The 16,329-nt window shown below is 41.1% G+C and overlaps 1 protein-coding gene across 4 annotated transcripts in view; it reads right to left on the bottom strand.

Annotated features, from left to right (window-relative positions):
* The window catches only part of CDKAL1 (CDK5 regulatory subunit associated protein 1 like 1), a 628,275-nt gene that overhangs the window by 513,753 nt on the left and 98,193 nt on the right, over positions 1 to 16,329 (bottom strand). For all 4 annotated transcript variants that reach the window (XM_032861632.1, XM_032861630.1, XM_032861633.1 and 1 more), the window contains one exon: positions 11,862 to 11,946. In XM_032861632.1, the coding sequence (XP_032717523.1) occupies positions 11,862 to 11,946 (85 nt within the window). The remainder of the gene's footprint in view (positions 1 to 11,861; positions 11,947 to 16,329) is intronic.

Genomic DNA, 16,329 nt, shown 5'->3' with positions numbered 1-16,329 from the left:
TGGGTAGTTCATAACAATGGTTCAACATTGTATCTCTGCAAGGACACGAAAGACACTGTTGCTGAATGTTCAGGGTACATTCCAGGGTGAGAATTTGATAATCCTTAACTTTCCTGGAATAACGGCCAATGGCTCCAACCTATAGAAACTCTACAAGTTTTATAGGGCTCTTCCCATTGGTTAGATTCTTTTTTTTTTTAAGATTTTATTTATTTATCTGAGAGAGAGAGAGAGAGAGAGAGAGAGAAAGAGAGAGATCATGAGCAGGGGAAGGCATAGACAGAGAAGCAGACTGCCCACTGCCCATTAGTCCAACGCGGGACTCGATCCCAAGACCCCGGAATCATGAGCTGAGCCAAAGGCAGACGCTTCCCAGACTGAGCCACCCAGGTGCCCTCCGTTGTTTAGAGTTTCAATGGTTACTTCTAATTCTCCACTTTTTTCACATTAGATGTACAACACTAACTTTCCATTTCAGTGAAAAACAGCATTGTTCTCAGAGGAAACAAACTTTTTAGAATTATGTAAAATAGTGTTTTCTAACATTTAATTATAGACTGTATTTAAGGCTCAACCTGTCTTCTACTTGGTCATTTAATTTGATGATATTCAATTTTAAACTCTTGTTTTCTATCTAAATTCTTTTAAACTTTCTAGTTTCTAAACCAGCTTTATAATTATTGTATCACAAAACTGAATCTTAGAAACAATGAGATACTTTCCTTAATGGTTCCATGTCAAGTATGTTACCTGCAGGTCTTAGGATCAGAAAGTAATTGAAAATCCCAGTAAGTCCTTATCATCATTACCATTATCATCATCATCAACAGTAGTAGTATCAGTATTAGTGTGTGCAACACCTAAGCCATGAACTCCTCCTACATAGTTTGTTAGTACCTCATCAAAGCCAGGTCAGGATAACAAAAAAGAGAAGAAGTTCTCAAGTGGCACCTATGTTGTTTCCTAAATGTTCTTAATAAAGAAAACAGGAGAAAGGAGGGTCATTTGTCTAAAAGTATATTGAGAAACTAATTAATACACGGATCCTGACAAATAAACAAAATCTAGGGGCGCCTGGGTAGCTCAGTCGTTAAGCTGCCTTTGGCTCAGGTCATGATCAAGGGGGTCCTGGGATCGAGCCCCGCATCAGGCTCTCTGCTCAGTGAGAAGCCTGCTTCTCCCTCTCTCACTCCCCTACTTATGTTCCTCTCTCGCTGTCTCTCTCTGTCAAAAAATAAGTAAAATCTTTAATAAAAAAAAGAAAAGAAACAAAATCTGTATTTTGTCCCAAAGATTATAATCTACAGCAAAGATATCAAGTTAGCCCCCAGATAAAGTTCTCCCTTCTCCCTTATCAACAGAACCCCAATTCTATTGGAGCAACAATGTAACCAGTCCAAAACAACAATCTATTTCCTAGCTTCCCTTACAGAGCAGTCATACGATATGGTTCCAACCACTGGGCTATATACACACAGTCTTGAGTGGGACTTCCTGTAAATCTTCTTTAAAGGAGGGACAAAGTCAAGGGGCACTGTCCCTTTTGGTACTTCTTCATTTTTAGAAAATACATATAATGGCTGGACAGTAACATTCACTTTACACCATAACAGAAAGATCAATAAAACTGCAAAGACCTAGCAAGTACATCCTTAAATTGGTAAACCAAAGCCGGCAGCTTCCTAACGATGGACTTCACATGTTACATGGGAAAAATAAATGCCCCATCTTATTTAAGCCTCTACTTTTAGAGTTTTCTAGAACATGCAGCCTAACTTAATTTCTAAATGATGCAATCTATCAGAAAACAGAGATACAGAAGAAGTTCTATGAAAAGCTACAGAGGAAGATACCTGTTCTGACGGAGGCAGGGGAGAGTGGGGTCAAAGGGATAAACAGAGAAAGAAAGCAAACACATGACCCGGTTCATTCATTTGTTCAACTCTCCCGGTCAAGCACCATTACCAGAGCGAGTTCTTGAGGGGCAGCCACCCTGACGTGAGGTACAGACACAAGAAGAGATGGTTCAATACGGGGTTCCCTATATAGGGGAGCCATCCACAGCCATTTGGGGTTGTGTCTACAAGGCCTGGCATCCTTTTCTAAAACCCACAAAGGTGCTCTCCGGTCATCAAAGCCTGTATTCAAAGATGCCTTAAGGATTGGCCTCAGCCCTTGAGCTATAAAAACAGGAATAGAAATAATCATAGGGTATTTTGAATAGGATTTGCCTCCACAGATGAGGCTATCAGCCGAAAAGTGCAGTCGCATTTTACCTGTGCATCCTGTTTATTCTGCACAGTCACATGACCCAGTTTTCCATGATCACAGACAACCAGGCCTTAACGTGGTCTAAGATTGAAGCAACCCTTCAAACTGGCCCAGAGGACACCTAAGTGCACCTGTCTGCAAGGAACAGAAACAGTTAACACGTACAGTCTTGGTATCATGTACTACAGGTTGAAAGGTCAGATGGTTTTTTATTTCATTTATCACCAGTTATTAAACAATACCACTGAGTGACTAAAAATTAAGAAAGATTATGTTTCTTACACTTAGAGCATACAATGAGGGGAGAAAAAAAACACAAGAGTCTTTTTCTCTGTTGTCTAAACACACACACCAAGAATAAGTAGAATGTCTTTGAAACCAAAACAATAGGAAATCACTCTTGGCTGAAAGCACCAGCTCAGATCGTGCTGATTTCTTCTCTAATCCTGCTAAAGCAAGTTTCTGCATGCTTTCCGGGGCCTCCACCTATGGAGCTGTTAGGACAACAGCCAACACATATATTAAATTACGTAAGTATTCAATGCTATCAGCCAGCTGTTGCTGGTACATAATACACTGACCTCTTTCACTTACTCTCTTGCTTAAAATGGCAAAAACAAAGCGACTGTTGATGTAACTGTCATCATGAAATATGCAAAATACGATTCACCAAAAAGACTTTAGATAACTGCAAACTTGGTTTTGCATTCTGAAGTGGCTTACTACATCTGAACTGCTTTTTCTCCTTCTGATTTGCAAAATAAGTTACTAATCCTTCAACTGTGAATTTAACCATTCCCTCCTTTGGTTTTGCTTAAGTCAACCAGAAGTTCAACCCCAAAATACACTTTCTCCTTTATTTGCAATCACGTTTCTCCCTGGGATACAATACATAATAATCTCCCTGTATTCCCCTTCATCTCTGTGTTTTTCCTTGGCTAGGGGACAAGCAACCTAAAGCCTGTAACAAGGAATGAGCCAAAATCTGCTCTAACCTACATGACTCTTACCCTTCATTTTAGGGATCAACAGAGAGCTCTTCATTTAGGTTTCCGGAAAGCATGTTGTTCCAACACCATTATTTACTCCAGACTAGCTGATGGGGAAAAAAACATATAAAGTCCTTGCAACAACAGAAAACAGACTAAACAGAACCATGACTTAAGGCTTGAATAATACGAATCACACCTGGCATGATGATAAGACCTAACGCCTAAACAACTTCTCCAGAGAAATGTGGTCTTCAACAGTATCACTGTCCGCAGAGATCTTACTGTGTGACTCCCTCACAACGTCCTTTCTCAAGGTCACCTTACCCATGCTTCTGCTTCCTCCCCTGCAATAGCCATGCTGATTTTTTTTTAATTTGATGGCTTATCTGATGTTTTTTGCTCAGTCTGTGAAACTGAACAATTTGATACTCAAATGTAAAATAAATGTACAATACTAACATAGCTACATTATGTGTAACATACCTAACACAGAACAGTACACTCACAATGACATGCTGATGCACAGATAGAATGAGGCTAAACTCTCTTCCCCAAAAAGGAAGAATCAGTTCAATCTGACCGTACGAACATGTGTTGAGTAATTAGTTGCATGTCAAACTCAAAGCCAAACCCTACCAGGTTTTTATCTACAACTTTTTCTTCTCCTCTGACTCCAGATGAGATGCTTCAATTGAGCCAAGGGGCAAGGTCCTGAAGCTGGCCCAGTTCATTTGTCAGGGAGAACAAGGTCTTGCCATTCACAGCTGGACTTCTGCCAGCTTGACCAAGTGACCAGGCCAAGAAGTGACAAGAATTTCTATCCTACAATCCAGCAATGGCACAACTGGGTATTTACCCAAAGGATACAAAACTAATGATTCAAAGGGATACATGCATCCTGATGTTCACAGAATAGCAACAAAAGCCAAATTATGCAAAGAGCCCAAATGATGAATGGATCAGCCCAACTGATGAATGGGTAAAGACGATGTGGGGTGTGTGTGTGTGTGTGTACATATACATTAAATGGAATATTACTCAACCGTCAAAAAGAACATAATCTTGCCATTTGCAATGCTATGGATGGAGCTAGACTGTATTACACTGACCAAATTAAGTCAGAGAAAGACAAATACCATATGACTCCACTCATTATGGAATTTGGTGGTGGGGGGAGAAAAGCAAACCATAAAACTAAGACTCTTAACTACAGAGAACAAACTGAGGGTTGCTGGAGGGGAGGTAGACAGGGGGATGGATTAAATGTGTGATAAGAGATTAAGGAAGGCACTTGTGATGAGCACTAGGTGTTATAGGTAAGTATGAATCTCTAAATTCTACTCCTGAAACTAGTATTATATAAAATGTTAACTAACTGGACTTTAAACAAAAACTTGAAAGAAAAAAAAAAAAAGATTTCTGACACTTTTTACTACTTCTCTCTAGAAAGAAAATGCAGGCTAACAATGATAAACACAAGTTTCTTACCTCGCTTAGGACAAGGGTCAGGTTTCTTCCTAGTTTATAAGTAAAATATAAAAAGAAAAGAGCATGATTTCTGAAAAAGAGGCTCCTTTAATATGATATCTGAAAATCAGAATTCTGTCTCTCCTCTTTGCAAATATACAGGCTGTCTCCGACAAGGGATTCACAAGGGCCTTGGGGGACCATTCTTAGAAGAGTTGACAAGCAGTCTATTAATGATTTCTGTTTCCCAAGAAAAGGAAGATCAGAGGGTCAAAAACTCCATAAAAAAGAATTATCCTGAGGTCAGTAACCTGACCTCAAGACTCACAATCTAGTAGAAGGCCAAATATGTAAATGGACAATAAAATGTAATATTCAATAACAGATGTTTGTATGGGATCAAGAAGTAGCAGAGAATAGAGGATGATTAACTCTGTGGACCTTGGAGGTAAAGGGTGGGAATTAGAAGGGAGATGACCTTACAGATGATATTACTTTTGATATGAGTTCCAAAAGCTGAACAGGTTGCCAGGCAGGACTGTGTGTGTGTGTGTGTGTGTGTGTGTGTGTGTGTAAGGGCACACATGGGCATACAGGCCTGCATTTGGGAGAAAGGGGAGCCTATTCCAGGGAAAAGGAAGACCATATGCAAACACGAAATCCTATCATGTCGGGGAGAAGTAGAATTCTGTGAAGGAGTGGCAGGAAAACAAGTTAGAGAGGGAGGCAAAAAAGAGATTTTGTACAGAGACCTTGTCACATTAAGAGATTTAATCTTCCTCCCCGGGCTGGGAAGGACCCAGCCCAGGGTGTGAAGGAGGGCAGAGCACAGAGTGGCAGAAAAGCAGCGGAGAACAAGCCTGAGTTCTGCTGTGAAACGAAAAGCAAGAGAGAACGAGGACCCGTAACGACAGCGGTAACAACAGGCACGCAGGGAAAGGGCTCCCGCCAGATGTGTGTCTAGTTCATGGCACTCTGAGGAAACATGAGAAAACAGAGGTTCGCTGCAAGTTCCCAGAGAACGTTTACTACCACGTAAGGACCGTAACGCTAATTAACATCAAACAAGAAAAAAAGAGGAAGGAGAAGGCTCAGAGGAGAAGGAAAAGGTAATTTTTTAAAAAAAGATTTTATTTATTTATTTGTCAGAGAGAGAGTGCACAAGCAGGGGGAGCAGCAGGCAGAGGGAGAAGCAGGCCCCCCTCTGAGCAAGGAGCGCAATGTGGGGATTGATCCCAGAACCCTGGGATGGATCATGACCTGAGCCAAAGGCAGATGCTTAACCAACTGAGCCACCCAGGGGTCCCAGGAAAAGATATTTTAGAAGTAAAGGAATCAAAGAAAACTCAGAGACTATCTAAAAGAGGACAGTGCAAGCCAACAGGACAGGCAACAGGAGGGGACACAGCAGCTGGGGAAAAGGTTCCGTGCGATAACCAGATGTGTCTGGGAGTCATCTGAATAGAGAAGGCCGGGAAGCGGTGGGATGCACAGGTCTGGATCTTGGACAGGGAGATAAGGGTCGGAAACAGAAATGTGCAAGTGATCAGCACACAGACAGTATCTACACAAGTGAAGGAGATGAGGGGGGAAAATGATAGGAGGAAATGTAAACTCATGTCAGTACAGCGCTGTTCGGAAACCCACACCTGGTCTATGACACATACTCAGCCCAATGGTCCAAAACTCCAAACTAACATTCCATACGGAGGGAAACTTTCTGGCGAGCAGGGAAGACTGAAGCCATGAGGCTGTGAGTGATAAGATCACACAGGGCCACCGGTGGCTGCCACGGACAGTTTAAGCAAGGACCTAAAATACACAATGAACCAAAGGCATCTCATACAACTAGAGAAGCCAGAACTAAAACAACTACGTTAAAAAAAAAAAAAAAATCCACAATGTACAGTATAAGAAACTAGTTTAACAGAACAACTTGTGTCACCTGACCTATGTTTTGCAAAAGGCCCAAACTAAAGCCTACTGTTACTTTTGTCTTTCAGTGCCAATTATTTTTATTAGAAAAAGAAAAAGATAACTGATTGCTAATAAATCTAGGTTAACAACAGAATCAGTCAAGTTTTTTATTTCCTTATAAGCTGGATAATTACTAACTGAAAGGCCAAGCACTTCTCTGTTCTTCCTAAATTAGTTTTAAAACATTTCACAAATCCAGTTTGAAAGAATACTATCCCAATGAAGAACTCCAGGTTAAATCTACGTAAAGCAAAAAATTCATTTCATAATAAGAATGACCGTCCATTAACTTCTATGTTCTGTCAACAAAACATCCTATACCCAAAAGATATTACTCAAAGTCAACACTCTGTCTCAACACAAACTTTTCCTCTTTGTTCACTCCTCCTTATATCCTAACTGTTCTTTCGAGTAATTTCACTCAGATGTCTAAACCATCCCTTTAACATTACCATTTATTTCTATAGCAAAGGTGGTTCAAAGAACTAAGTGATTCTTGTCTACCCACTATCAGCATGGCTAAACCACACTGCCCATTTGGGTTAATAATGCCCAAGGTCAAACAGAGGTTGACAGTCCATGATCAAAGCAAGCTGGCTATTCTTTCTGTCATTTATATAGAACACACAAGATGTGTTTATTTTTACCAGCCTCTGAATGACCTCCTTTAGGTGGCACAGAAAAGATCCCACATCTCTATAAAGCATTAACCAAAGGAGTTTTCTTATTCAATACTCTCATTAAGAGCAAATTTTATTTTTTTGAAACTTTTGATCTTTTTCATTTATTCAAGAGCCCCTCAAGTTAAAGGCCATATTGTCTAAATCAAATTGGTGTAATGAATAAAACAAGGACAGGGCAACTAGCAAAGGCTCAAGAAGAAAGAGTATACATCCAACAGGCCGCCATCACAAAATATGGGGCTCATTAGCGACTTTTTTCAAAACTACTGAAGGCAACAGCATCTAAGATTTCAAGTTCAAAAGGCAGCCCCTCCCCCCACAAAATCACTCAACTCCATTTTCACTACTAACACTCCTACTCCTTATCAAGCTGAACACTAGTAACACAAACACTGTAAAAACCCTCATAATCCGATCAACTAGAAGAGAGCCAGTATAAAGCACTGAGCAGCCCAGCCTACAGACAAATACAGACGGCCATCTTCCTATCCCGTATGCTACTTTGCCTAGATTAGGAAATTATTTAAAGATGGAATATTTTATCATCAGCACTAGTTATAAAATGAAGACTTCCAAGTAATTTTAAGCCAATATTCTCTTTGGCCAGCCTTAAATAAAACTCCCCACAATACACAGCATGAAGTTTGACCACCACCACCACCGGGGTCGGGGGAAGGGGGGCAGGAATCAGTCCATGGCTACCTTGTCAGGATTACACAATTCATGGATCTGAATCAAGGAGATCAATGATTCAAGAATTTTGATACCAATGGTATCAATCACATAAAAGAGGGTAAATCCCTTAAAGTTATCTTTCTTCGTTCCTGTTAAAATGAGATGGTTGACTGGCTGGTGGCTCAACAGAGAGAAAAATGAGATGATAAGTGATTAAAGACAAACTATTAAATACCAGACATACACTGGAAGAGACAAAAAGGCAGAAGGTCAGAAATGACGACACTCAGGAAATGAGTGGCAAAGTGACGCCATCATTATTTGTGCAAGATCTAGGCTCACCTTTGTGAATCTCTAAATTTGAGCTTAAGGGATTAAGTGAAGCAGAACAAGGAGAAGGGAAATAGTCCAACAGACTCTCCTAGAATTTCAGTGTTGTCTCACTACATCAGACTCTCCTAGAAATTCTGTGTCGTCTCAATACGTTAAAAAGAACCCAGGTGAGAGAGGAGGCTGAAGGGAAAGGATACAGCGTAACGTAAGGTACGTGAGAGTTTACAAAGTATCCATCTTCATTTTCCTTTGTTACGGGATGGTGATGACCAGGGAGAAGGCATCGGAATGAAGGGAAAAACTTGACAAGAGACGGTTATCTATCACTGAACGTCCCTAAATGTACACATGTCGCTTGAATTTGACATTTTCTCAGTGCTAATTGTTATTGTGTCTTTTAGCAGATTATACTTATTCTGGAAACAAAGCAAATGCTAACATAGATGTTCTGTTAACAAGAACTAGTTGTGATTATCAAAAGACTTCAAAACCATTAAAAAAAAAAAAAGAAAACATTTAATCACCTGTAACCCTGTTTTTACACTTTCTTTCAATCAAGCAGAAGAGCGCATTAAAGGAACCTATGCTGGCCGGCACCGGCTCTGCAGTGGTTCAAATGACAGCTCTCTGAAGGGGTCACTTCACCGAATCATTCGAACACCAGGTCATTACTGAGAACCACACTCACTGCCCGGTTCATGTACATAACAAAACCCACTGACACAAGCTATATTTTAGGTTCTAAATAAACTTTGAGAAACAGTCTAGCAGCACAGCCATTAGTTACATTACAAAATGGAGAATCCGAGAAACTAAATTCTTTGGATTCTGTACTGAGGGGGTATCAGCAGCACCAAAATATCTTTACATCTTATTTACCCTTCTCAGAGGGAAAGAGTAGATAACCCGGGGACATGACAGACTTCTCGGGAAATGAAAAGCATTCTTTCGAAACGAGCAGCATCTAGGAATCCTCGTTTGCAGCTCGCGGTCACTCCTCCTCCTCCTCCTCCTTCTGACCACAACTCAACTCCCCTGTGCCCACCCTGCAGCACCTCCACCGCTTCTGCTTCCCACCACAGTGCCAGTAAGAACTCTTCTCCGTTCCTTCTGTAGTTTCTGACTTGAGGATGCCATCCCATTCAGCTATCACTTCTACGCAAAAAAATATAAAATCCTTATCTCTCAGTCCTGGTCTCTGATAATGGCCTACCTGACAGCTTTTCCTGGGAAGCACAGCAACAAAATGGTTAGACACAGTGACTCTGGGCTGCCTAGGGTAAAAGTCCCCACTCCCACCTTTATGACCAGCCTTAGAGAACTTCCTCTGGAAAAGAGACGCTTCGTCTGTAGAAGCAGAATAAAACTGTCACCTGCAAGTCAGGGACAGACTGTGAGAATTGCGCTGGGTGATGCCCAATTAAGGACAGCATTTCGGACGCACCCGGCACTCAGAAGGACTCGATAAGGATCAAACAGGACCATCACTTTATCGGAGCACTTAGCTGTGGCTTCAAATAACGGCCTGTTCGAAACCAAAACACGTCTTCCCTCCAGCTGCACTCGCCATTGGGCACTCCCCACTGCATTCAAGCCGCGGGTCTCGGAGTCATACTTCACAATGTTGAAAGTAGAAAGAATTCTTCCTTCTTCAGTCAACTCCTTCCTTCCAAATCCAAGTGCCTCTCCAGGAGATGAGGCCAACAGCCCCTCCACTAGCACAGCTCATCCCCGCACCCAAGCATCCTTCGCACTGCTCCAGGAATCAATCCCAAGAGACCAAGGGAGCAAACACAGCTAGAAAATGAGTATTTCTTTTAAATTACTTTGTATAGTAGTATAACAACAAAAAATATTACTGCACAGGTAAAAGGAGAATGGACAGATTTAAAAATAACAATAATAATAATGGTACTGGGACAATGAAACTGTCCCTACATTGTTAGGAGAAAAGATCTGAAACATGTACAGATGCTAGAGGAAGAAATTACACACTTCTGGAGGGTCAAAGGACACCTAAATACCTTATTCACGAACTGGAAAACTCAAAATGTAGAAAGATGCCAATTCTCCCCTCAAAGTCATCAAGATAGTCTCTCTAATGACAACCAGAATCACAAGAGTATTTTCCTTGAACTTCGAACCTGGTATTAAATTTATATAGAAGGGCAAAGGACCGAGAAAAGCCAAGACACTCTTGATATCTACCAAATATTTTGGCTTAGTATGAATCTGTATTAATCACTGACTGTGTACAATCATGCCAGAATAAAGAAAGAGGTCAACGGAACCAGAGAGAGTGTCCAGGGACAGACCCAAACATCTATGGACACTCAACACGACAGAGTGGGCAATACTCAGAAAAAAAGGAAAAGAATGGATTTTTAAGAAACAAGAAAAGATACTGAAGAAATTCAGTGATTACATGGAAATAAAATAAAATTGGACCTTCTTGCTGGGACAACACCACAAAAATTAACTCTAGATGGATTACAAATTTAAATGTAAGAAGTAAACACCATGAGACATTTAGATGACAATACTAGAGAATATCCTAACTTCAAGACAGAGAAAGTCTTCTTAAATAGTAAGAGCACAGACTCAAAAGAAAAAAATAAATTTTAACCCAGAATTTCTCTTCATCCTAAGATACCATCAAAGAAAGTGAAAAGACAAGTCACAATTGATGTTTGCAGCCTGTATAACACGGAAAGACAACTCAACAGGAAAAAATATTTAAAAAGCCATTTCACAAAAAAAGTAAGTCCAAATGGCTAATAAACATATAAAAAGATGCTCAACATTTTTAGGAGTCACAGAAATGCAAATTAAAACCACAGTGAGATATCACCTGTATCACAAGACTACAAAAATTTAGAAATCCGACAATATGAAGAGTTGGCAAGAAAGCAGAACAACTCCACACATCCCTTACTACTCAGAGTAAACACTGGCACGCCCGTCCACGAGAAGGAGCTTGACATTACTAAAGTCTGAACACACACACGCCTGTGACCCAATAATTCAACTCTTAGGTACATAAACTAAAATAACTCTTGCACAAGCACACCAGAAAACACGTTCAAAATATTCACAGCAGAAGTGTTCATAAAAGCAAAACACTGGGAAAACTCTGATCAGTAGTAAGACGAGTAAATGGTAACAAATTCATCCAGTGAAATGTAAGAATGACCAGTGATCTCACATCCATCAAAGGATAAATCTAAAATCCTAATGAGGAAAATGTAACTTCTTACAGTAAAGCACAGTAAAGCTTCATTCTTTATCAGATAAAGTCAAAACAGTATAATCTTACAAGTCCAACTCCTACTCCTTTTGATACATACCAAATATTTATATTAGGGAATTTTTTTAAATGGATTTCCTGAACTTATCTTCACTTATATTTAAAAAAACAAACAAACAAACAAAAAAACAGGAAAAAAAACCAACTTCCACTTACTTAATTGAGTTTCTAAAGTGGTCTTCAGCTGGGTTTTTTACAGTACAACTATTCAGGAGCCATAAATCTGCGTCTGATGCATTTTCTATTAAAAAACAAATATAAAATAGAAATTTCAGTATCACACTTAATCACAGCTTACTCGCACAGCACTGAGACAGACAGAGACCGTGGCAGTCACGTAAACCCATAACTGCCTGACACAAGGTGCCCACTAGACAGCATGTGGAAATATGTGTGAGAAATATAAAAATGTATACCCTGTGCTGTATCTTTTCATTTAAAATATAAAGAAAATAAGCATTTTCTTCCCTTATATTCAATACTTGAGAGTATTTTATTTTCTTTTATTTTCAAAGATGCTATTTGTTTATTTGACAGACAGAGATCACAAGTAGGCAGAGAGGCAGGAAGAGGGAGAAGAAGAAGCAGACGGTCCACTGAGCTGAGAGCCCGATGGGGGGCTCAATCTAGGACCCCGAGATCATGACCTGAGCCGAAGGCAGAGGCTTTAACCCACTGAGCCACCCAGGCGCCCCAATACTTGAGAGCATTTTAAAACTTCCAAAAACTGAAGTGGAACCGGCCTCACCTTCCTTCTGAGTAGGCAAACTCATTGCTCCCTTTTGGACTGTGTCGGTATGTTTCAGGCACAGATATTTTCATATACCAAATATTCTGCAGCCTAAGAAGTTATTAAAAATATACTTTGTCAGGGCACCTGGGTACCATCCTAAGATACCATCAGTGGGTTAAAGCTTCTGCTTTCGGCTCAGGTCATGATCCCAGCGTCCTGGGATCGAGCCCCGCATCGGGCTCTCTGCTCAGCAGGGAGCCTGCTTCCCCACTCTCTCTCTCTGCCTACTTGTGATCTCTGTCAAATAAGTAAATAAAATCTTTAAAAAAAAAAAAAATAAAAAAATATATATATATATATATATATATATATATATACTTTGTCTTCCCTGAAAAAGTTAATGATTTACCTCAAAGTGAAACTTTCATTCCTCTCACCAATTTGATCAAATATTGTTCTGTATGTGGTCCCCCCCAACCCCTACCGCATCCGCAGGGACACATTCCAAGACCCCCCAGGGGATGCAAGAAACCACAGATAACAGGGAACCCTAAAGATGCTATAGGTTTTCCTGCACATACAGATCTGTGATAAAGTTTCATCTACAAATTTGGCACAGTAAGAAAATAACAGTAATAATGAAATAGAACAATTATAACCACATACTCTACAAAAAAAAACTTATGTGAACAGGTATCTCTCTCTCTCCCTCTCTCTAAAAATACCTTATTGTACTCTGCTCACCCCTCTTCCTGTGCTGCTGCGAGATGGTAAATGCCTGCGTGATGAGAGGATAAGACATCTATGTCAGGAAACGAAGGAACGTGAACACATGCACTGGGATGCAGCGGCACGCCGCTACTTGACCTTCTAGCAATATGGCACGGGGGTGGGTGGAGGGGGGTCACCTGCTTCTGGACTGTGGTTGACCGCAAGCACCTGAAACCGCAGGTAAGGGAGAGGGGCCGCTGTACTGTGATAAACTCACCGGCAAAGCAACCAATAACCGCAACCCATCCAGTTTATGAAAGGCCTTTGTAAACGCCTCATGTGTTCACTGCTATCCCCACTACCTTGATGCCTAACGGGACACACTCATTAAAACGGGACGACCACAATGAAAGGAAAACCAAAACTGAAAACCGCAGCACCTTCCATGTATGCCGATGTAGGAGCAGAAGCTAAGGTCAGCGACATGAAGAACCAGGAGGACAAACGGATGTCTGCACGCACACTCTCCTCCTGGGAGGGGAACCTCAAGTGACAGCATGATGCCAAATGGAGGGCGAGCACATCAAAGCTTCTGGTGAACTGGCAAAAATTTTTTTCCAAACATTTGATTATAAAAATCGTGAAATATTTTTATAGAGACAAGAACAAAAAATCCTTGAATCGACTAAAGACAAGGGAAGGTGCTTATTACTATTTATCCCTCCTAACCTGTCTCACTCCTCCCATTCCTATCCCCTAGTCACACCTCACGGTCTAGTTGCCCTCCCAACAGCCAGAGTGATCCTTTCCTTGAGAAATCTGGCCAAGTCACTTCCCTGCTCAGACTCAGAAATGATGGGTACTTACGTCCCTCCCCTATTTCCCTTCCAATCATTCCCCCCAATGGCACCTGAAGACATGCCTCTAATCTCAAACTTCTGATGATTTCCAGTGGTGTTTGAGGACTTTCCAGATTCCAACCACCTCCCCCACGTCAATATTAACTTCTCCCTACCTTCATCTGTCCAGCCACACCAAACCACCCGAAATCCCTAAGGCCTACACTACTCTATCCAGCTAGAGTATCTTTGTTTCCTACCTACCTGGCTCACTCCTCCTCATCCTTCAGCTGGAGCCTGAGGTCTGCAGCTACCTCTTCTCTGCACTCCCACGGCAGACTGGGCATAGACTGTGCTAGCACATTACACTCTGTACTACAATAACTCATTTTTCCAGGCTATTTAAAAGATGCTGAAGACAACATTTTTATCTGCTGCTCTCTGAATGTACAGGGCCTAGCACAGTGATGGGCACAGAAAAAGCATTCAGGGCGCCTGGGTGGCTCAGTGGGTTAAGCCGCTGCCTTCGGCTCAGGTCATGATCTCAGGGTCCTGGGATCGAGTCCCGCATCGGGCTCTCTGCTCAGCAGGGAGCCTGCTTCCCTTCCTCTCTCTCTGCCTGCCTCTCTGCCTACTTGTGATCTCTCTCTGTCAAATAAATAAATAAAATCTTTAAAAAAAAAAAAAAAGCATTCAGACATCCTGGGACGACAAATGAGCACACGTATGTTCAAGAAGAGAGAAGGGTGAGCGCTAACGTGGGACGGCACGCATACGGGACTTCCACCATCTGTTAAAGCTCTGCAGGCAATGCTAATCTTCAGGAATAAGCTTCAAGAAAGTTGCCAGTTTATTTAATAAATACTTAGGGCTGAGACTTTATCTTGCTCACAGCTATACACCCAGCACTTACTATGTACAGCCCCGGGACCTGGTAGGTATCCGTTAAACATGAACTGAGTGAACGCTGAACTGTGAAAGACGACGCTGAACTATGAGCAGCGTGTGGCACAGATAAGGAAGGGTCATGAATGTCTGACCAACAACAGGATAAAAATTAAATAAATAAAGACTAGGCAGTTACTTAAAATAAACAAATAGGGGCGCCTGGATGGGTCAGTCAGTTATGTGTCCAACTCTTGGTTTCAGCTCATGATCTCAGGGTCGTGAGATCAAGCCCCACGTCAGGCTCCACACTCAGCTCAGAGTCTGCTTGAGATTCCTGAGCTCAGCATGGAGCCTGCTTGAGATGGTCTCTCTCCCTCTGCTCCTCTCTCTGCATGTGCTCCCTATGTATGTGCGCTCGCTCGCTCTCTCTCTCTCTCCCTCCAAAATAAATAAATATTTTTAAAAATTAAAGTTAAAAAAAAAACAAAAAACAGCAAAAACCTAAAAACGGAACTATCTGTGCCAGATGCCAGCTTTGTATCCTGGCACATTCTTCTACTCAACCCAGCAACCTCTCACAGTACAGATAAGGCTTACAATACAATACATACCACAACAAAGTCCTCTCGAGGAGAACTCCAGCAGTAAGTAAGGCGAATTATTCTACTTTGTCTGAAATGCTGTCAATGTTGGAACGTACAGACTTTCAAAACAAACTGAATACTATGCTTGGTGATCTAACTGCCATCAACAGGGATCCAATGAATATACCAAAATGCCTATAAAATTACCCAACTTTTTGACCACCCCTCAAAAGAGAATGTCCTTTCCAATGAACACAAGAGTTTCTTAACCAGTTATTTCCAAACTCAGTTTTCTGTTAGTATACCTTAACTTATTATTGTCAAAACACACGATCTACAAGCAAAAATCAGTCAGTAAACCACCATAACACAATGAGGATTTACTATACGCCAGGCTCTCCTCCAGGCACAGGGGAGATGGCTGTGAGAAGAGTTTATATCCTCAAGGAGTTTAGGTCTTGAGGAGGAAGTCTGATGAAAACAAACAACAGAAAAACAAGGTAATTTCAGGTACTGGTCAATGCTATTAAAATGATAAGAGATATTAATGGACAAAGAATAATTAGGTCAGAAGAGTTGAGACTCAAGTAAAAAAACACCATGCAAAGACCATGCAAAAACCAGAAGAAAGAGCATTTTAAGAAGAAAATCCTGCAAGTATAGAGGCCATAAAGTAAAAGTGAACTTGTCATGCTCTAGGACCAGAGAGACCAATGTAGCTGGACTAGACACTGGGAAAGCGGGGACAGAAAGGTCGGAGAGGCAGGCAGCAACCAGAGTATTTGGCAAGTTAAGAACTTCACACTGTATTGTAAAATTACAAAAACTCACCATTGGGTTTCAAACACCTAACTGCTACTTTGGAAAGC

This window comes from Lontra canadensis, unplaced genomic scaffold (assembly GCF_010015895.1).
Source record: "Lontra canadensis isolate GAN:19392208 unplaced genomic scaffold, GSC_riverotter_1.0 scaffold21, whole genome shotgun sequence".
NCBI classification, from domain to species: Eukaryota; Metazoa; Chordata; class Mammalia; order Carnivora; family Mustelidae; genus Lontra; species Lontra canadensis.
Note: the sequence above shows the minus strand (reverse complement) of the source record. Positions and strands in the feature narration are given on the sequence as shown.